The sequence below is a fragment of the Dermochelys coriacea genome, chromosome 27 (genome assembly GCF_009764565.3).
Source record: "Dermochelys coriacea isolate rDerCor1 chromosome 27, rDerCor1.pri.v4, whole genome shotgun sequence".
Taxonomy (NCBI): Eukaryota; Metazoa; Chordata; order Testudines; family Dermochelyidae; genus Dermochelys; species Dermochelys coriacea.
Genome location: NC_050094.1, coordinates 11,874,554 through 11,897,408, shown reverse-complemented (window position 1 = coordinate 11,897,408; position 22,855 = coordinate 11,874,554). Strand labels below are relative to the sequence as shown.

Genomic DNA, 22,855 nt, shown 5'->3' with positions numbered 1-22,855 from the left:
ATATATAATGTGTGTATATAATAATGTGCTATAAACAACATACAATATACACCAGCATCAATTAAAACAACTAAAGAAGCTTGAAGATCCATCTGTAAATTTTGATATGTGCATCGGTATAATAAGATGAGTCTATATAAAATCACATGTATGACACGTGTTTATATCAATGTCAAGTTTTATCTAATTGTCCATCAAGGTGGATTAGATTAGATCACACCTACACCCCTCAAAAAGAAAAGGAGTACTTGTGGCACCTTAGAGACTAACAAATTTATTAGAGCATAAGCTTTCGTGAGCTACAGCTCACTTAAAGCTCACTTAAAGTGAGCTGTAGCTCACGAAAGCTTATGCTCTAATAAATTTGTTAGTCTCTAAGGTGCCACAAGTACTCCTTTTCTTTTTGCGAATACAGACTAACACGGCTGCTACTCTGAAACCTACAGCCCTCAGTTTCCTGAAAGATGATTGCTATTCAGAAGCTGGAGGAGAGCATTAACAAGGAGACTGGCTGGGTGGGTGACTTTCCTTGCAGGTTGGCTCTGCCAGTTAGCAGCAATGGGCATAGATCGATGAGGCCGACTTGCCAAAAGCCACCAAAAATGTCGAGCTGGCAACTGAGTGGAACCCCACCAGCCTCTTCGGACGAAGGACTGGCTTGAATGGGTCCTTAATCCATATCGCAACAGGCTACCTGCGCCATAGACCAGCAGGTACCAATGCCTTTGGGAAATGACCCCCCGAGTCTGTGTGTAACAGAGAGAGAAAAATGTGTGTGTGTTTATGTTTGTACGAGCATGTGTGTGTGTGTGTGTGAGAGAGAGAGAGAGAGAGAGAGAGAGCATTTTAAAGATTTCTGTCACCAGATAAGGAAATCCTTACGTTTCATTTTATCTCTGTGTTTTCCGTAAGACTTTCTAACAGCGTCATTATTAGGGTTTCGTCTCCTTGTCAAATGGTGAACGCTGACAAGGGGACATTCCCAAGCAGCTGGTAGAACACATAACACGGAATAAGCTGAGAAGGGTTTCCTTTCCCATTTGGAGCCATGGGTCCAGATGAAAGAGGGGATTTGCTCCTGCACCTATTGAAACCAATGAGGGCTTTGCCATTTACTTCAATGGGCGCAGGATCTGGCCCGGACATTTACCCATTGGGCCATTGCTTTATTTCGATTTGCGTCCTAAACAGGCAGCTGGTGCCTTGAAAGAACTAGACCATTAGAAGCAGCAGCATCCTGCTTAGGTGCCGGTCCAAAAGGGCTCGGCATGACCTGTGACATCCTCCTCCCCGTGTTCATATCCCCCACGCAAAGCCGTCTTGGCAGCCAGCTTTTTGCGGAGTCTGGGACTTTCCTGCCTGTCCCGCTGATTTTCTTGCTGTTCGCAGGCTGCGTCCAGGTGCATTGTGGGTAGATCTGTCCTGTGGGCTTGAACTAAAATCAGACGGGGCTGGGTAGTACTTGGTGCATGTATGAAACATCCGGTCTGCACAGGGAAATATCTGTTCTCAGTGAGGATCCTTTAAAAAAGTATCACACCATTGAGGAAAGTCGACTCCAAAGACCGTGTAGCGGAAAGGATCGCAGGTAAAGCTTTGGACACATTTAGTTCAGACTGCCCCATGCTCATCTGTGCACTCATCTGTTTCCAAACAGCCCTGTCATTAAACCAGAATGCCCTTAAACAGCTTAGAACTATAACCTAACCGGTTTAACTAGGTCAGTAAAGAAAGAAAAACAAACCACTGCCTATATATTGAGGAGTTGGTTCTTAGTCTCTTTAGGAAGCGGCAAGGAATGTGTATGTGTGGCGTGTTGATGAGTGTGTGATAACGCCTACATATTTATCTATTATGGACACAGGTTTGTGTACCCCCAGATACAGCCCTGCTCTATGAAATATTCATAGAGGAATCAAGGAAAATTAATATCTTTAGCCACCCCATCTCTCCTCTGGCTCCCCACTCCCTCCGGCCAGCCTCCGACCCCTGTTTTCCAAGCGACAGGAGACGAGGAAAACAGCTGTCACCTAGCTAAGATATTTTGATGTTTGTTTGCTTGCTTGTTCATTTAATTTATTTATTTCATACAAACTCTCTGGGCCCAGCCCCCTTGTTCTCACGCGGGGCAAACCTCCCCCTGAGGTTCTAAAGGGAAGGCAATGGCAGGTTTGCCTCAATGGAAAGTTCAGGGTTGGGCAACCAACCACCACTTTGTCCCGCAGCTCCTGCTTCTCTTAGCGGACTTTCATACCTCCCAGGATCTGGCCAAATGCCTTTTGCAGATATTTTTTTTCTCTCTCTCCCCCTTCCTCCTCCCCCGATGCATCCCACCCCAGCACCTCTCCCTGGAAGAAGACATGCAGAGTCGCTTTAGGTGCAGTTTCCCATCTCAGGGCACCAGCTCCTCAAGCTGGGGAGAAATTACGTGGACAGCAGGACCGAAACTAAAACCTTAGTTCTGGCTTCTTTCCTGTGTCCAGAGTCTCAGTGTATGGCGGGGGAAGGGGGGGAAGATGAGCTATCTGGGGATCTTAACACCTCTCCAAAGGATGGACGGAATTAAGAACATAGTAAACTATTTAAGAAACGACTCGCGTTGCTGACAGAGGCCCCCAGGATTCTGGGCACACAGAACCCCAGATTGCTTGAGGGGAATACCAGCTCTCGGCGAACCGGCAGATGTGGGGAGTCTGCTGCCTCTGACCGGGTCTGGTGCAGTGTGAACGCACCCCGCTTACTAATCTCCCTTTGAAAAGATATTTTGTCCCGGGCGATTTATACTATATGGATGTAATTTAATCCGTGAGAGAGAGCGAGAATAGACAGTTCCCACATCAGGGAAAATTAATACATTTAGCAATGTTAGAAAAGAAAGAAAGATGGGATGGATGGGGATGGAGAGAGAGAGAGATTCACTACAAACATGCAAAGCAACCTTTGAAGACCTTTAATTAGATCCTCGGCTGGTACAAAAAAAAGTTATGCCCGTTTACACTGAGGATCTGCCTCCCTGTGCAGCACATGGGGTGCCTACTCTCTCCTCCTAAAACCAGTGTGGTTTGAAATCAAACTGCAACTCGTGCAGGGAAGTGGGGTGCGGAGTTTGGTCTCTTGGAGATGGGTCTGTCCCAAGCCTGGCGCCCCCCTCAGACAAGACTGCAGGCTAAAGAGATGGACACCCGCCTTCCTTCCCGAGCCTTCTCTGGAGCCTTCCTTAGAACCGATTTCCATTCGGTTCCCCTCCACAGCAGGGATCCCTCACCCGAGCGCCAATCAGCCATCGCAGGCTGTGCTTGTAAGGAAGCGAACGCCCTAAAGCCCAATTAAATACCATGCTATATTTTGCTAATTGTAGCGGGACTGCTAATTGAGATAATGGCCAATCAAGGTATTTCATTTTAAGCGGAGCCCGATTGAATCCCAAAGAGCCTCCGAATTACAACCCCATCCCCGCCACACACCAGCTATTTTCCTGGACTCCAGAGCGGATTCTGCTAAAACCTCCTGCCTTTCCCCACCAGCCATTGATGGGGCTGGAGGGATGAACCCAGACAGGCAATAACAGGAGGAGACAGACCCAGCGCCTCATGTCTATAGAAAACCAGACACAGCTTTGGCCACAGCTCTCAAAGAACCATCCTGCCAGGCAAGAGTTTTCTGTAGCCCGGGCAAGCTGTGAACAGTAACTTGCATAGTTAGAAATGCATCCGATGAAGTGAGCTGTAGCTCACGAAAGCTTATGCTCTAATAAATTTGTTAGTCTCTAAGGTGCCACAAGTACTCCTTTTCTTTTTGCGAATACAGACTAACACGGCTGCTACTCTGAAACTCGCATAGTTAGGGTTTTATTGCCTCTCCTTTAGATCTACAAACCGTCGCGCCAACAAGCAGCCGGTGTGTGTGTACGTGTAGAAAGGGTGTTGTACAGGGTGAGTCTATGGACTCGAGGGGGCATGATCCAAAGTGACCGCTCGATATGTTCCTAGAGAGAGAGTAGCCGCGGTAGCTCCTGTGGCTTCAAATTGCAAGCAAGGGCTGCTCTGAATGCAGGTCAGGGGAGTACACCCTTGCACATGGCAGGCAAGCCCAGTGGATGAGCGATCCCAAGGCGTGGTGGGGTTGTATTTGCAGGATCCCTGTAGCCCGGTAATGAAACCGGCACAGATTTCAGTCAGGGGCGCTTTGGCCGGTAGCGCAGGGATGTGCGTCTGGGGACGGGGCTTTGAGACAAAACACTAGACAGAAGGAGGAGTCTGTGTTTCATGAAACGGTCAAGACGCGCACACACAGAGTCAGTTTATTAAAGAAGCATCCATTAAGCGTGCAGCTCCCACTGTGTGGAGAGCCGTCCCCGCCAAAAAAGAGAGAGAAAGATTCTAACTCAATAACTTATCCTGTGGATGCAGGAGAGAAAGTTTACAAGACGAGAGGAGATCTGTATCTTTCTCTGCACATTTCTATTCTGGCAACCCCTAGAGACGAACGTGATTTTTCTTTCTCCCCCACCTACGAATGGCAATAAGGAAAGTATTCTGTTGCTGACCTTGTTTCTTCAATCCCACAAGAGATTAATGCTAAAAAAAACCCAAACAAACCAAAACCCGACAGTGTCTCTTGTCTATTGGGGGGGAATCCGCTAACTTTCTGCAGTCCTGTAACCAAAAAAAGGTGTTCTCTTCTATAGTGCGATGCACATATACTTGTAAACGGCGGGAGAGAAAGAAGTTGGCTTGTTGGTCTTATTAGATAGGCAAATGCAAGAGAAAACTGACGAGAGGGAAAAAGCACCTTTCCTTTAGGTCACATATCGGAGTTTAAATGATAACACAGCTGAATCTAATGACCGGACCTGCAAACCGATGATAAGTTTTAAAACTAAAATAAGACGAATGGACAGTGTATACTACAGATCTGACACAGAGTTCTCGATCACAATATATTTTCATTTCGCCTGCTTATTAAAATGTTATATTTATGCTGGCACTAAATATTTCTGCCTCTCCCTAAACGCACGTGATGTCAATATGTAAATCCCCTTCCAAAGATCCTAAAAAAAATCCATCCCACTAATCAGGTGCTATGCCGTGATTATTTGTACACAGGGCTAAATTGACAAATGAATGGTATTTCCCCCCTTTTCAAGCTAAAGAAAGTAGGAGCTGGGGGTTAAAGTAGTTTGAAAAGTTAATATTGTTCTGGTATAATTGTTGCCTCAACATATCCTTTCTCTTTGTCACAAGTAAAAACACGAGAGAATAAAATAAAATAAATGTGAACCAGTTACTTTATATTATAAAGCTTATTAAAGAGTTAGCAACAAATATGCAATTTACTAATCTGGTGATTTTGGCCAAATAAAAAATAAAAAACCCTTTGCTATGAAAGTGACCTTAATTAAAAAAAGCTAGTTTTATTCTGAAGTACTTTCTCTCTCAGAATATGTTCAGGGAAAGGACACAACTTTAAAAAACTGCAAGAAATTGTCCTTTCTGGTGCTAGATTCTGCAATCACTTGGGACAAGTGGTTCTAACTTTGCCAACAAAAACTTTCCAGCTCGTAAAATGTTCAAATGTACTCATGTCAATTTCTTTTTTTAGGAGCCGTGGGGAGAAGAGATTTGGGGTGCGGGGTAGACTTTATTTTCTGAATCTTTGCTTTTGGACAGTGTCCACGTAGTCAAAAGAGGTCCCTGCTGATTGCAATCACTTCATGCGTGTGGCTTCATTGCCTCTTGGAAAGACACTCAGCTGAACGAATCAATTTTTCCTTCCTCCCACTTCCCCCCCCCCCGTCCTTTGGGCTGCTTTTCTTTTTTAAAGTCTTCTCCCGTCTGAGAGCACCTTGAAGTGCAGAAGAGACTCGATCAAGAGCAACATCAGCAACAGCTGTTGACGTAAAGAAAACCTGGCTGCTCACATGGAAAAAAAAAAAAAAAAAAGAAAGAACAACAGAGAAAACTTTTGAGGTTTTAAGAGGCAAGATAAAGTTACCACAAGGCCCAGAAATACACTTAGCCAGCATTTGGCATCACAGAGAACTTCCGCTGATTACAGCTGCAAAATAGAAACCAATGATAAATTCTGGTTTAAGATCGAAAACCAGCCCCCCCCCCCATCTAACTGCAGTGTGGCAACACAGGGGTAACTGATGGGAGATGCAAATCACCATGGGAAGTCTAGAGCCAATGAACCGGGGCAAGTGATGCAGTGGGAATCACATACAAATGTAGCAAGACAAGAGGCTGAACGGGGTATCCTGGTCATCTTAGGCGCTTGATGTTTGCGGGTTTAAATAAATGTCGTCCACACGCGTATGTGGATACATCTTTGTGAGTGTACTTCTAGGAGCATGGTTCTATTCTGCCCTTCGCCCCACGCCTTCATTTAAACCCCCACCACGTTTACAGTCACTTTGCACTCCTGTCAATGAAGACACGAGGTACAGGACAAGGCTGAAGCTGACCCCCCCCCCCCCGTCGGTTTGAGGCGCAAGCAGGGGTGGGAATGAAATTGACAAGGCAAGTCGAAATCCTGGTTCCCCTTGGATAACCCGCTCCCCCTCACTCCCTTCAGCAAAGGACAACATGAAGGGAGAAATAAAGGAGTCGAAGGGTCTTTAGAAAACCCACCACGAGGTAGATCTACGAAAACGAAGCGAATGGGAATATTTGAAAATCTGGTACTGACCACAGGGATGGTGACATGGTCGTAATAATTATAAAGGGTAACAGTGAAAAAGGGGAGGAGAAAATCTAAAGTCCTGCCTCTGTGGTTTAAAAACAAATACAGGGAAGGAGACACCTACCACCGAGACAGGTCATTTGTCTTGAAGGCTGGACTTTCCCAAACTTCAGCGGAGAGAGTCTCCAAAGAAATCGCATGAAGTTGTCGACAGCAGGTCGCTTTGTGCTTGGAACTTAATGCGTTGGGTTGGAATCAAAATGTTCCGGGGAGGAAAAGGAATAAAGCCAGGTCCTTTCCCAACAAACCCCCTCAAATTGTCTCATTTCATCCCTTTGCTTTATTTGATTTGATTCTTTTTTTTTGCTAGCCTTGTTTTAAGAGAGATCGCAACAGCCGCCCGGGAGGGAGCGGCGAATAAAGACGTGCGTTGTGTGTGTGTGTGTGTGTGTGTGTGCAGAACTGGACAATTTGGAATATCCTCGTGTGTCTCTGCCTTCTAGGATATGTCAGCGCCTTTTAAATCTATTTCCCTTCATGGAGTACTCTAAGCAGTGCCTGGCTGGTCTGTGGATGGATACAAAGCGGAGAGCAAGGGGGAGAAATACACACACACACACACATATATATATATTTCCTGGTGCAAAAAAATAAAATAAAATAAAATAAAAATCGTTTGCTTCTAGACTGTAAGGAAACGGAACATAAGTTGCTCTTGATCATCTGCAATTTTTTCACCTCTCCCAGACATGAACGGCAAAATCCGGGAGCAGAAGGGCCGGGTCGGGATTCTGTGTCTCATCGACCCCTCCCTCCCACGGATTTCTTCCTGCTTATGATTCCGATTGATTGCCAGCCCCCTGCCCCTCTTCCCCCCCTCCGCATGGGGGGAAAAGCGTAGCTGCTTTTGTTCCGATTGGAATCTCATGCTTCATATGGTTCCCGGGTTCCGCGGCTGGCTCTCTGGGCTGGGGTTTGCTGCTGGTTGTGTATTGTCAGGATGCTCCGGGGGGGGGGATGCCTGAGGTGGGGGGGAACAAAATCTCAGTTTTTGTCTCTCCCCCCCTTCCTCCCTCTCTTGCACCTCAGCCCCTTTGCAAACACCCTGAAGGAATGAGATCACGTGAGGCAAAAGGGGGCGGGGCCAAGCTCTTGTCTGGAAGGAAAAAAAAGCCATTTTGTGCCCCCCCCCCATCAGATCCCATCAGCAGCTACAGAGACGCGTTTCTTACAGCTCCGCAGCTTTGGCACCAAAAAAAAAAAAAAAAAAAAAGGAAAAAGAAAAGGAAAGAAAAGAAGGGGGGTTCGGGGGAGCTCTCTGTTTCCCCAACCCTGCTCGCTCCCCCCCCAGTAAAGATCCGGGATCAGGTAGGGACGCACCTCCTCCTAAAATCCCTTTTGCCCTGTGGGGTGTTGGGGGGCGGAGGGGGAGGGAAGAGATCTCTCCCTCCCGCCCCCCTCCAGAGAAGGGCTCTCGTCGGCGGTCCAGGCTGCAAGCTCCCTTCCTCTGCTTCTGTGACATCTTCTGTCTTTCGGGGATTGGTTTTTTCTTCCTCCCATTGCTATTTTTCCGCTCTCTCTCTCTCTCTCTCTGCTTTCAAGATGGCCGATCGGTTTATTTGCTATCCATCTCCTGCCTGGCTTCCTATCTTTCTCTTTGTGCTGCTGGTTTTCTGGCAGGGTCGGGAGGGGGGAGAATTTGCATGAGACCCCCCCCCCGGGTACATGGCAGTTCACCCCCCCTCCCCTCCCACAATCTCTCCACTCTCTCCCCCAGCCGGGGAGGCTGTCTGCTCCCCCGTGCCCGGCTCGCTTGGCTTCTTCCTCCGGCGGCTGGCTCTTGCCTGGTGTCGCTTCCTTCTCTCTCTCCGATTGGCACGCCTAACTTTTTGGCTCCCTTCTCTTCCCCCCAACCCCCCCTTTTCTTTGGCCCCGACGCAGGGAGGCTGGCAGCCGGGCGGGGGCTGCCCCGGTGTGTGTGTGGGGGGGCAAGGGAGAAGGGGGTTTGGGGAGAGGGAACCGGCTTTGACAGCACCCTGCCGAGCCCGACCCCCAGAACGAGCCCCCAGGAACTACCCCATCCCCCGGGATGGCCACATTGTAAGCGCGCAAAGGGCAAGGGGCGCGCAAGACATGCCCAAGGGCCCATGGGCATGGGTGGTATGGGGGGGTCTTAGGAATTGAGCTGTTGGAGCAATATGGCGCGGTTTCTTCACGGTTGGATAGAAAATGAATGTCGGGAAGCTTGGGGGGGGAGGCCCCCAAGTTTACGAGACAGCGATTGTATTGTTCCTGTGCACCCCCCTCAGGCGGGGTGGGGATTTCAGGGCCTGGGACCTGGACCCAGAGGGGACCGACAGAGAGAAGAGGTGTGTGTGTGTATGTGTGTGTGTGTAGGGAGAGAGAGAGGAAGGGGGTCCTTGTTTTTCTGTCATTCTCGAAGTCATCTGGGTCCCATCCGCTCGTGTTAAAACAAATAAATAGAAAGCGAAATAATTTAGCACCCCCGCCGGTGGCCACAAGAGATTTGCCAGGAGACCCTCATGGGGTAGGAGGTGGGGGTGAAATCGTGGCAACAGAGTCAAGCGGAGCTGCGGGGAGGGGGGCATTTTCTTTTGGTTTTAATTGTCGCGATGTTTTGCGAATCAATATGGAAGTCCAACGAAGCTATCTGAATGGGGCTCCGTTTCTTACATCAGAAAGAGAGAAAGGAGATGTAGGAATTAAAATCCACTTTGTAACTCGTCTCCCCCGCGACCCCACCAAGCAAACAAAAAATAAATCAATCCCCATCTAGATCCCGCCAGGGTCTTTTTTCTTTTCTTTCTCCCGCCCCAACTACGTGTGGACACTTCGCAGCTAATTAGCTCGGATCCCCCCTCCCTGCCTGATGAATAATAGATTGCAATAGAATATCGAAATGAGCCCATAGCTCGGCTTGAGGGGGGGGCTGGGCACGAAAGTGGCTCTCCTCCTCCTCCACCCCCCTGTTTCCATGTAGCCTTTTTTCATTAAAGGGGGGCATTCTTCTTACTTTGGGACAGAATAAATAAACAAATAAAATAAAAAATTCCCAACCCCTCCAAGAGTCAAAGAGCAAGAACCTCTATTTCTATAGCTTTCCTTCCAGAATTCAAGGAGGGAGTTCTTGTGTACGGATACATTTATATATATTTCCTTTCCCATTAAAGAGTTACTTTCTCTTTGTCTATGGAACTCTTTCTGGAGGGCATTTTTTTTGGGGGGGGGGAATGTGTGGGATAGAGGGAAGGTTTTATAATAATGTAGGTCCCTTTCTCCTTCTCCAGTTTAGCCATCGCCTCTTCCATAGAGCTATGTGATGGAAATATTCTCTCCTCACCCCAGATTGTATTATCATCATTATTATGGAGCGTCTGCGCACAAAGCCTGCTTTGTTTGGAGAAAAAGATGCATGAAATAAGGCTTGTGTGACCAAAAAACAAAAACCAAAACCCTCTGCAAAGGGGATTGATGTTCTGTTTGATATTGATGGGGTAGGACGGGGAGAAATCTCGTGTCAAGGGGCTTTTGTAGTAGTGAGCCAATTCTTGAGGGAAATGGGCTGGTTTTGCCTTTTGAAATCAGAGCCCTGAGTTCAAGGTTCGCCATCCCCTTTGCAGCGTGTCCAGGAGTCGTGCTCGTGTGTCTGGTCTTAGGCGGGATGGATCCAAGTTGTGAATGGAGGGAACCCCGGTCCATCGTAGAACATTGGGACCATTTCTAGTGGCCGGGCAGGTGTCCGTGTATTTGCTCTTCCCCTGCCGAAGTGGCAACCCACGGGGACTTTTCTCGCGTGGGTTCGAGGCTTGTCTTAGGATCCAGGATGGAAGGCTCCATTCAGGGAGCTGAGAACCTCCCTTGCGCAGCCTGGAGTCCGGAGAGGGGGTCGTACAGGAGGATATAAACTTCGACAAACCAAAACCTCGTAGCGTTTTATCCCGGCGATCGATCCCTTTGTTTACATTTATCGACAAGTTCCTGCGATATCTCTGAGTGGGGGCTGGGGGATCGGGAAGAGAGAAAGAGAGAGAACATTTATAAGCCAGCAAGCTCCGTTTCTTTGCGAATGGCAGGTTTGCACCTCGGTTGGTTGTTCGCAAGGCTGACCGTGTGCGGTGAGCGCTGCTTCGCAGCTTGAGGTGTTGTGTGTGCGTGTGTGTGTTTTGTGTCTGGGGGATTCCTCCTGACTTCGAATATTGTACTATTGCTGGAGGGCTTCCCCGCTGACTTGACAAGTTTTAGAATGACATGCAAACGGAGGGACTTGGGCGTTATTTCTTAGCTGGGGCAGACAGAGAGGAAGAAGGGGATGATAGCTATCTAGAGAATCGACTTTTAGTTGGACCAGAGATGGTGCAAATCACTGCCGCAAGGCAACAACGACTTAGGATTCAGATTGATGAAAGGTTTCGTTATGGCTGGTAGTTATGGGGGACTTTGAAATGTCCTCCCCCACTCCCTGCAAACTCTGTCTCCTTTCTCTGCAACGGCTGGGAGTGGCGAACCGCTGTCCCGACGAGCTTGGGAGCAGGGGAAAAGAACTCCCGGAAAGGCGAAATTCACCCCTTGGGTTGAAGTGCACCACAGAGTTCATAGACCACCCTCCCCTGCCTTCGGGTGCTGCGAATTGCCATCTGGGAACATAGACTCACCTTCCCTGGCTCTCTTCCTTTCGGATGCTGGCCAATCACACACTTGAACCCATGTCCCCAATCGCCCCTTTCCAATATGTATTGGGAACAACTTCAACAAAAGAACCCGTAAAGTGTCTCTAATTCTCAAGGCCCAGTGGCTGGAACTTTCACTTCCAGGCCTAGCCGGCTCCTGCCTTCAGACCTCGTGGTCTGTTAATAATGATTAACTACGCTGCGTGGAAAGACAAAACAAACAAATAACATCAAATCACAAATAAGCCAAGATCAGACCTGGAAATTCCAAATTCCTTTTACCTCCACGGGGAGGGCGCTTCATTTTTAAACAAGCATCATTAGAAAAGTTCTCCTGGACTAGGAACCTCCCCGGGAAACCCACCGAAAAGCTAGCCCACAGCTCAACCGGATTGAAAAGTGACAGCAGCCCATTGGGGAGCGATTGAGCCCCTACTGGGAGCACTAAGAGGGGTGATTCCCCGCTACCACTGAAGCGCAGAGCAGAGCTTTGCCACCGTCTTCCATTGGAGCATCACTCCCTCCCCCCATCCGTGTCTTTCAAAAGTGAGGTTACTCCAGATACCTGTATCCTCACTGCACTGTTAGCCTGGGCTGAGCGCCGTGCGCCAGATTTTCAAAAGAACTCTGCTCTCAGGTAGGCATCAAAATAAGCGGCCAAATTGTCACGCTGGGTGCTGGACTCCCCCTCCCCCTTTTTGTTGTTGTTGAAAATCTTGCCCTTATTTCGATGGCTAAAGTTGAGCTGGGCTCTTTGGAAAATCTGGTGCCCAGCACTTGAAAATCGGGACCCATCATCACCTCTTTTGAATATTTGGCACCTCTTCCCTGCATGACAGTGATTTACACAGGCAGATGGACTGTGGGAATTTGCTGTCACGTCATTGATTGTGGTGTCTAACACAACTCAGCCTCCAAACCTCTCCAGACTGCTGCAGCCAATATGTTTGTCACCAACAGATGTGATGCCAAGGGTTTTTCACTGGAAAAATACTTAATTACTAACAAATACACGTTGTCCTGGACTCCCACAACTGCTTCTGGCAGGGCTAGATTCTGTAGCAAGTCCTCTTCTGGGGCTGGAGAAACCTGCAGCAGCCAGATGAGATTTGTTATTGATTCTGTCCCGTTCTGCTCTGTTGAGTAAATTAAGCACCTAAAAGGGAAAAGAAAGAAAGAAAGAAAGAAAGAAAGAAAGAAAGAAAGAAAGAAAGAAAGAAAGAAAGAAAAGGAAAATGACCCCACCTCCCAACAGTATAAACTGTAAAGTTCAAGGGCTGCAAAAAAGATCCAGTTAGATCTCTTGGATTTTTTAATACAAATTCCTTGGAAGAACTTTAGAGAAAAAATGTGAAGAATAAAACGATCCCCAAACAGCCTTTAAAAAGTCATAGTGAGGGGGCCCGATCCTATTTGGGTTAAACTGGAGAAGCCAATCGAAGTTTTGTCTGAGGACATGATGGAGAATGGGGCTCGCTGGTTCTGACAAAGTTCCCTGCTGTCTTGGAATTCACCCCTGGGATTTCCTGACAGCATTTCCACGAGCTGCTCTTAAATCTGAGTCTCTTTTAACTTTTGCGTGTTATGGACAAACCCTAATGATCCAGATACATGTACACTCTAATATCAGGGATGTCTGAACTGCCGCCTGTTCCCTGAAATATTAAAAAAACTCAATTCTCTTCCTCTAAATCTATAGCAACTTCATTGACTGGCTCGGCGTTTAGACCAGGGTAAATTAGAGCAGAATCTGGCCCTTTGTATAGAATTGCTAAATACGACTGCCCCCCCTCCCCCTATTAGCCCTGGAGGACAAGGGACGGTTAATCTAGCATGGAGTGTTCTGTTCAGCTGCGTAGGGGTATTTGGTGGCTGGTTTGTTTTTTATTTATAGCTCCGAGAAAGCAAGAAGGACTAGCAGGCTAATGCTGCTCTGACTGGCTTTTCCACTCAATTACTCACTGTTTCCTCTCTCTCCCCCACCTCCTCAAATCCAGTTTTGGGGCCCGTCTGTGGAAATGCTTCTCTTCGCCTGCATAAAGCTGCATTCATGGTCAGATGCTGCCTTGAATGTTTCCAGAGGAGATGAAAATGGTCCACAGTTGCAGTGAATTTGGGAGGTGTGTGTGTGTGTGAGAGAGAATCAGCCACCAATGGTTTGGTTACATCTGTACAAATATTTTCCTGGTTCTGAGGAAGGGGGCCGGGATGTGTGTGCCCGCTCTGCTTAATTCTCTGAATGACCCCATCGTGGGGGAAGGGGGGAGAGAAAGAGGCTGGAAATACCTTAAAGCTGCCCTTAACATTGAGAAGTTGGTTCACGGGTCAGTGGTAGGTCCAGGGGCAGAGATCTATCTAATTTCAACTCTCCTGTTATGGAGGTCGTACTAGTTCCAAAGGTTCCAGGCGCCCCTGTCACATGTGAAAACCATCTCAGACTGGAGTCTTCTGGCTTATTAATTAATTAATTAACTAACGGTTGTTGTTGTTGTTATTTATCTGCGGGGGAAAGCCGCAGAGAATATCATTTCTGATTCGACAGAGGGGGAGTGGAGGATCTTGAAATATATAGACTCTGACCTGAGAGGCAGACGGAGAGAAAGGACCTTGCTTTTTCTAGGGGTACTGCAGAATCGAGAACATTTGGACTCTGGCTTTTGGCAAAAAGTTGTGGGTTTGTTAGAAAAAAAGAAATGAGGATGTTCACTGCAAAAGTCCCTGGCGGTCTGAAGACCTCTTGACTCTACACTGACTTTTCCTGAGATTTTCAAGTGGTTTTGGGTGCCTGACTTGAGATACCTTAAAAGGGTCTGATATTCAGAAAGTGCTGCCCCCCCCAAATTAAAGCACCCCAAATCTCCAGGCACTTTTGAAACTCTTCACTTGTATTTTCTTGGTAGGATTTGAGCTTCCTCTCTACATTTTAAAAGCTCTGATTCATCTTCTTCTAAAACCAAATCAAATGTAAGGGTAAAAGATCAGAACAATTCTTTTTTCCCCCTCTCCCCCCAAATCTGGTTTAAAAATTGAAAAATATGTGAAATATCTTCTGTTAATAGAGGGTGTGGAAACTTTAAAAAAAAGGCAGCAGGATATACGTGTGTATATAATAGCAGGATGCATAACCCACAGGTTTGCAGGAAATCAACATGCAAAATAATTTATTTCCATGGGAGGAATAATCTGTGTCTCTGAATTATTGTTTGCTTTTAAGATGTTTTTTCTCATCCCTTTCAAACTGGGATGGTTGCACTGTAGACCTGCTATAGCATGCTTGCGAGGCAACGGCTGCAAAGCAAAATCGTTTGGTAATAACCAGAGAAAACTTTGGTGATCTGGAAAGATAACGTGTCCTAGGCACAGACTAAGGGAGGCTGGGGGGGGGCGGGAAAGGGCGATTGCTCCGGTTCTGGAGCCTTGTGGCGATTTTAAATCCAGACCCACATCTGAGGTCACGTGTCCTCCTGCTTTGTGTAAACCCTCTTCTCGCTCCTCACACTGTACTTTGCAAACCCGAAAGGAGAATTTCCTGTTGTCGGGATCTGATGCCTCCTATAACTGCTAGCAGAGGCTACATTAACCAGCCACGTCGCGGGTGTCGCTTTGTGAAATGAGGGCGTGTCTATTTTGCAAAAAAATGTATATGTCATTGTTATTATTTATTATTATTTATAATAATATTTTCTAATGAGCGTTTGGGAGCCCGCCTAACCAGCTTAGCATGTCTTGTCTGGTGATAAATGATGCCTCTCTGTATTGACTCTCTGTATTGCCAATCGATATGTTGTTTTTCTGCCCACTCCCGTGGAGTTAGGAGTTGGAAAGATCTGGATCCTTCTGCTCAGAAAACTTGCCCTAGAGGTGGAGAAACTAGCTAAACTGTTAGAGAAAGTAGCAGGAGGAGAAGTGGTGAACCCTGGGTGTTCTGCGAAGGAGTGGGGTATACATCTGGATTTCTGGGGACTGTGCCCTGGAGGAGAGACACCTCCAACGATTCCAACCCCGATGCCGTTTATTCAAACAATAAAGCAACACGCTCCACTTCGATATAGTGCTTTCCACCAGAGGATCAAGGAGGAGCCCATTACAAATATGAAATGACTCGAGCTTTACAGCATCCCTGCCAGGTGGGGTAAAGCACCATTCCTCTAATTTCGCAGATGGGGGAAACTGAGGCAACAGAAAGGAAGGCGCTTTGCCCAAGGTCATTACCAGAGCAGGAGTCTGGGGGGAGGAAGCAGCTCGCCAATCTCCCAGTTACATCACAGACCAGTCTCTTTCAGGTTCCTAAGGAGTTAACATTTTAAAGGGAACGGGATGCCTCCGCAAAATTAAGCCCAAAGGGGGCATTTAAAGGTAACCAACTCTTGGTTTAGTGTAGAAGGGGAAAGATGCATCAGAGCTGTTTAAATAGGTCTTTTTTTTAAAGGGGGGGAATATACAGGAAGGTAGGTTGGTGGGTGGATGGATGCGGGAGTGGAGGAGGACTGAGTTTGTTTATTTTCTGGGGGTGGGGGTGGGGAAAAGGTCAGGGCGGTGGAGGGCGCTTATTCTGGGGGCGGGGGTGCGTGAGTGTTTTAAAAGGAGCCTAACCAGCGCCAGCCATATCTGAGTCATGAAATCATGATGATTATCATCCGTTTTATTAAAACCGGTTTGTGCTGGCGTCTCGGGCTCTCCCTCCCCTCCCCTCCACCTTCCCCTCTCTCCTTTAGAGACCCGTGACGCCATTTGCTAGACCGGGAGGATAAAATAAAAATAAAAGCGTCTTGCAGGCAGGCGCAGGGAGCTGGGGACCTGCAGAACTCATTGCCCTGCGAGAGCCCAAGTCACTGGAGGGGGATTGGATTTCAGGTGCACCAAGCAGGCCAAAGCTTCACCCCCCCCCCGCCTTCGTTGGCTGTTGGTGTTGGCACCTTGCCAGCTGTTACCCTGCAGGTAACTATAGAAACCAGCTCACAGGGAGCCTATCAGCAGCCCCAACGTCACCTGCGACTTGTAAGGGGTCTGGGGGGCACTCCACTCTGGAGAGCTACCTTGATGATGCTGAGGCTTGAAGGGAGCGGGGGGGAGGAGGAGAGGAGACGTGCTGCTATTAAGTGTAATCAAGAGGTGGGGGGAGTGGAAGCAAACAAGCAAAGAGGACCCCAAAGGGGTGTGATAAGTGCTTTTGCCTTGGGAATCTACAAGGGGAAAAGGGGCTGGGAGAAAGGTGGTGGTGGTTGGGGGGGTGGGGGAACAATAACCCAGTCCAGTCCAGAAAACAGAACAGGCCTTTCCAAAAACCCACGAGCCTCTTTCTGACCCGCATCTATTGTGTGGTTGGCTTGTTTGCAAACCACCCACAAATGCTTCCCAGCGGGCAGGCGCTAATGCTGGGTGGCAAACCGCGCTCTTGCTCCCCTGAGCCGCTTGCTCTGAAGGGGTGTGGGTGTGACTTTAGCCACTGCCGAGAGCAGGATGGTCCCAATTTCTCCTCCGCCCCCTTCCCCTGAGACACACCCACCTCTGTGCTTAAGTTTTGTCCCACAGTCTCACCTCTGCGGCTTGGCTGCTGAGGCTGCAGGGGGGGGGGAGTCGGGTGGTCCCCACCTTTGCCTTGAAGTTTGATCCGCCACTGTACTGATGGGGGTTCTTTGATTGTATTGGGTACAGCTTTTATGAACGGTAAGCGCTTTCCCCATCATTTTGTGCGTGTGTGTGTACACTTCTGCACCTATCCTTTACAATGGTTCTCCATCCCAAGGGCAACCCCCTCTCCCAGGTTGCTCTGAGGAATCCCTCAATGCGCTGCACTCGATCCGATATAGATTAACGCCAGGTCTGGATTATAATAGGTAGATAAACTTCCATTTTTCAAATCCATCCCCTCCATGCCCGGCATGTGGAGGACTTGTTAAGAAACAGCTCATTTGGACTAGCCACGAGGGGGGGTGGGTGGGTTTTTTTTTTTTTTAAAAAGTGAATAACAAGGGTTTTAAATAAAATAAATAACACCCCCCCCCCAGCGAATGGCTTGTAAGGGGACTGAATCTGTGTGTGTGTGTGTGAGTCCCTAACAGTCTGGCCTCCGACTGACGTCACGCACAAACTCATTTGCACAGAAATAGATTTTATTTCAGCCCCCCCCCTCCCCTCCACCTCGGATGGTTGTAATAATATTCTGGCTCCTCGCCAAGTATAGGAGTTACCATAGAAACAATAAAACTGCAGCGATTCAGGGCCCCAGCTAGAACGTCTCCTATAGTAAATATTAAAGTAACGGGAAGGGGTGGGGGGAGGGGGGCGCGAACACAGCAATTACATTGACATCTGCGACTTTCTGCATCTCTCTGCACTTGATTGCATCGACTGGTGATGTATTTCCCAGAGGGACTAGATTGTAGCCCCACTTTATTTAGTGCAGCAAACATCCTGCTCAGGGTCTCAAACTCTGGATAACCCTTTGTTTTTCCCTTTCCATTTTGCCTTCTTTCGTGTGTGTGTATGGGGGGCATAGGAACTGACCCTTGCAGACAAGTTATGTTTTTCTGCCATTAAAAATTCTGCCCGGTGCTTATCTTTGTGCCCAGCCCTGGAGTTTTCACTTCAATCACCTTCTGCTTTCCAAGCAACTATCACACCCTCTCTCTCCCGGGGCGTGCATATGTAGACACACACTTAAAAAAAAAGTCTCCCAACTGCCCCCCCCCGCAGCAAAGCAAATGTATTCATTCTAGCAAAGGCGAGCTATTTGTTCCCCCCCCCCGCCCCCATCTCTATTTGGGTGCCTGGCTGTGAAAAGCCAAATCAGGTCACAGATTTGAAAACAACGACACCACAAAATTCAGCGTGCCCGCGAATCCAGGTACAATTGTTAAATTCATCTCCTGTCTTAATGAGGTGTGTGGCCCTGTGCTCTGTCACGGGCAAGGGGCCAGCAGCCGGTTCTGGAGTCTCTATAGAAACCACAAAGCACCGGCGGAAAATGCCTTTTACCATAAAACGAAATGCACTCAGATTAAAAGATATAAATACCCGAAGGGAGGGAGGAATGCAGACAAAAAGATGAGTTCCCAATCACACCAGTTGAAGCTTGGGGAGGGGGGCGTTGGGAGCCGTTTAGGGGACATCTCAGCAGGGACAGTCTCAATTCGGATTTATTTTACTGGACACACACACACCCCAGAAGTCCGGGAGATCCCCTACACGCCTGCCCCCTTTCCTTGCTTTTGGCAGATATTTAGGGGAGGCGATTCATCGCTGTGGGTTTAGGGCCCAATCCCACTGCCAGCTCCCACGGCCTAAAAATCCACCCCCAGGCCCGCAGAACAACCAGGCGATGCCTAGCCCTCGCCCATCGGCCCGAAGGCGAGTGGAGCCAGATTTTTGTTTTTTAGCTGGCACCAATCGCTCCCTTCCTCTGCCTAGATTTCCCCGGAGGAAGAGCCTGTCCCTTTAAATGCCGTCCCTCGGTCTATTCCCCACCGAGCCATATGTATCCATCTATTTAAATACCCCCCCACACCCCGCGGGTGTCGGTGGCTCTGATTGGGGGGCGAGGGGTGCTGGTTTGCATGCATGCATGCATGCATGCATGCATGAGGGCATTGGAAAGGGGCGGTGCTGCGCTGGGGCAGGCGGAGAAGGAGCCGGTCGGTGGGTGGAGGGAGACAAAGGTGCCGCTTCGCACCTTTGCCAGGCTGGCCAGCCCCTCCGAGCCCCCGTTTTCCGCTCTCCCCGCCCTTGGCTGGCAGGCGAGTGGAAGGCAAGCGGAGGCCCCGGAGCCTGGTAGGGCCCCCCCGGGTTCCGGCTGGGAGATCAGAGCGGTGAAGGACAACAAGGGAAATGAGGGTCGGGGGGCGCTGAGGTTTCGTGGCTGGGCACCTTTCAGTCCGTGCCGGGGAATCATTGTCTGCTGTATGTGCCCACGCTGCCCCATCGGGCACAGGGAATGGGGGAGAGGGGTATTTGTGTGCCTGCGTTGGGCTGCCATGAAACGACCCCACAATGTGGGTCTACGCCTGTGTGTGGAGGGGGGAGGGGCAGTAGATGTGTTCTAGAGACGCGGTAGAGACCATCGGAGACTGTTTTGGGGGTGTGTGTCATGACATGACAATGCTATGCGTGGGTGTGGACGGGTGCCTTATATTCTTCCATGTGCTAGTAGGGGGGAGAGATTATGGCCAGCGTTTATGCATGACTAGATGGGTATCCTAGGGCACTGCATTGTGTTTGTAGATAGGTGTGTATTTGCACTCTAGATGATGCCATATGTACCCATTCCGTGTGTGTGTGTTGCAGTTGTACAGCAGTTTACATCTTCAAAGTAAGGTACCAATATGATAGATAATGGAAGCACACATGAAATAAAATAGACACACACTGATTAGAAAATAAGGCATAAAGAACATAATTGTCCTGTATCCAGACTCGGTAGGAGTCTCCAGACACAATATTAATGTGTATGTAATGGTGGTAACACTATGCCTGGGTGTATAATATTACAGTGCTCTGAAAATGTAAACTTGTGTTTGTGGGTGCAGATGATTAATATTCACACAGCCTATTTAATGTGTCTGGGTGGTGTCTATTCTATGCTTATTGTTTATGTGCTTCTATATTGTTAATTGAGAAATGCATGTGTGATGTGTGTGTCATAGGGTATGACACGCCTGTCCTTCCGGTCTGGCTGTGTGATAGGTACACGCAGGCACCCAACAGATCGTGTAAAGCCACACACAGCAGAGCTTCTCAGGTCTGCCTTTCTCCGGGCTTGTGAGTTTAATGAATTGCATGTTAATGTTCAATTAGACCATTTATCTGATTTGTTCCGGACCATGGCCTTGCTGGAGGGAGGGGGCTGGGAGTGAGTGTGGGGCGGGGGAAAGACTACGAAAGAAAGTGAAATCTCCCCTAGGCTTTGCTATCCGGTGTTAGCAGGAGGCTGGGGAAGAATGAAAGAGGACACGTGGAGAGCCAGAAACCAAGGTGAAGCTGTTTCAGCTCCTAGCTGGGTAGGGTTGAAATGCCAGCAGCATCGGGCTGCTGTGATCCTTCTGCTCAAGGGCCGCAGACTTTGCTCCTCTTCCCCCCCCCCTTCTTCTCCTTTTCCTTGAGGTTTGCCCAAGTAGCACACACAAAAGGCGGGCTTCATTTGGCCATAATTTGATTACAGATGATCTTGTAATGGGCTACAGCTGTGGAGAAAGAGGCAGGGAGGTAGTGCGTGTACAGACAGAGGTCCACTTGGAGGAAGAGAATATTGGGGATGGAGGAGTCTATTGTTAGCTAAGGATGAGCAATGAGGCTCTTGATTTTTATTTTTGTTTAAATATATAATTTAGAGGGCTTTGGGGGCATTCCCTGGTAAGGGTCTCCATTTAACAAAAAAGTGTTCCTATAATAATCTCCATCCTTGCATCTACAAAACCTGCAAAATCCTAAGTGGACAACCTGGGCTGGGTGTGTTAGGTTTAGACCTATTATTTCTGTCCAGCTTTGAAACACACTAAGGAAGCAGCTATAAAACCTGAAACCTGCATGTTATGTCTTTCTTACCTCCTTTACTACCCAAATCTATACAGATGTAGAAGGTGCGTCACTTCTTTATACTCAGCTGTGCCACCGGTTGTTTTCTCTGAATTGATTTGTCTCCATTTAAAAAAATAAAACCACGTTACTAAATAAATTCTTGTATGTGTTTTGGTCAGGATTTGGGAGTAAAGAGAGATTCACTGTATAATGTAAGCTGTAGGATCACTATGGGCCAGATTGTAATACTCTAGGTGAGTTATATCTTCCCCCATGAGTATTATTATTACCTTACATTTATATTGTGGTAACACCCAAACCAGTTCTGGGCCCCTATGTGCTAGGCACTGTGCAGACCAATAACCAGTTAGTGTCCTCAACAAGATTACATTAGGAAAGGTTGCTACCCATTGTAAAGTTGTCCCAGTCAGACTCTGAGGGGGCTGAAAAAGAGGTGTTTTGTTTTGTTAAAATACAAATGCTCAGTCCTCTCTCTGTATTATTGCAATTTCAGAGGCTTTGCAAGGCCTGACCACAGAACCCAGATTACAAGGTGTATGTGGGGGGTGGGGGGAAATCCTAAAACCAGACCTCCTGTGGTTTGTAACCTACTGAGCCTTTTGCTTCTGGAATGTTGCCTTCACTAGCTCCAGCTGATGACTTGGTTCTGGTTGCTGTAATATTCCAGGAGGGGTGATGACCCTGTAGATGCCACTAACTTGATCCTCGGGGTGGGGTGTGTGTGTTTGTTTCCAGAGAGGATCTGCTGAGGCCCTGATCCAAAATGCACAGAACCACCAGGATAAAGATCACGGAGCTGAATCCCCACTTGATGTGTGCTTTGTGTGGTGGCTACTTCATAGATGCAACCACCATAGTGGAATGTTTACACTCTTGTAAGTTTCCTCTGTACCTAGGTGGGGGAAAATAGGGGAAATCAGCTGTTCCCAATGAAATGCTCTTTTCTTTCATTCCACCAGGCAGATCTCCCTTCTGGGTGTTAAACTCAGAAGCCAGCTGGTGGTGATGAGAGATTCCCCAGCTGCTCACCAGAATATAACCCCATGGGCTAAGATTTTTCCAAAGTGGCTAGTGATTTTTTGGTTCCTAACTTGCAATACCTTTAAAGAGGGCTGATACTAGTTTTTCAGGAAGAGCAGAGCTCTCCCTTCCTGGAAACCAGATCCTCCTTGTCATGTGAGACACCCCCAAATTTGAAGCACCCCAAACCCCTAGTCACTTGGCCTCAGATTACCCATTCAATAATATTGAAGTGAGTTGGGAAAGGGGTGGTGAAGCTAGAATCCTACCATATTTCCAAGGAAAACTGCTGCATCCCTTTGGGTGGAAACGCCAAAGCTGTGGATTTCCTCAAGGGGACCTTAAAAGGTGGGGAAAATGAAAACTGATACACGGTAATATTTTTTCTCACACAACATGGGATTAAACTTTAGAACTCACTGCTACACAAATTCACTAAGGCCAAGAATTTAGCAACATTCAAGACATTTCTATGGTTGTCAAAAATAACCAGAGTTATAATTAACAACAACAAACATTTGGGAAGGGACCCTTGTGCTATACAGGGTTTAAGGCAATCTCTCACTATTAGAGATCAGAATGAGAGCTATGTGTGTATGAGGCAGATAATCCCATATCTACCTGCTTTTGGGTTCTTCTACCTTCCTCTAAAGCATCTAGTTCCAGCTGCTGTTCACAGACAAGATCCTAGACTGGCTGGACACAGGGTCTGCTCCCATCTAGTAATTCCTCTAATATGCCTGCAGAGAGAAGCAAGGTGTAAGGGCAGCTGTGCCTTGATAAGAGGAGAATGTGAAATAGCCCCTACTGGTGGGATCCCCCTGTCATTGATATATGGCTGCTAACAGATGGATTAAATAGAAGCTGTCACAGGTTACTTTCCAATCAGCGAGGGTAAAAAATTATCTTGCACCGAATGTCTAAGCAGC

General features: G+C 47.9%; 1 protein-coding gene across 7 annotated transcripts in view; it reads left to right on the top strand.

Moving 5' to 3' along the window:
* Positions 1–7,819: 7,819 nt before the first annotated feature.
* PCGF2 (polycomb group ring finger 2) overlaps positions 7,820–22,855 on the top strand; it is a 37,287-nt gene continuing 22,251 nt past the window's right edge. For 2 of the 7 annotated variants that reach the window (XM_043503331.1, XM_038385408.2), the window contains exons 1-2: positions 7,830–8,052; positions 21,642–21,781. In XM_043503331.1, the coding sequence (XP_043359266.1) occupies positions 21,670–21,781 (112 nt within the window). In that variant the 5' untranslated portion in view covers positions 7,830–8,052; positions 21,642–21,669. Of the gene's footprint in view, positions 8,053–18,914; positions 19,272–20,259; positions 20,343–21,641; positions 21,782–22,855 lie in introns of those variants that run through there. The other 5 variants (XM_038385402.2, XM_043503329.1, XM_038385407.2 and 2 more) reach the window with 5 other exon arrangements.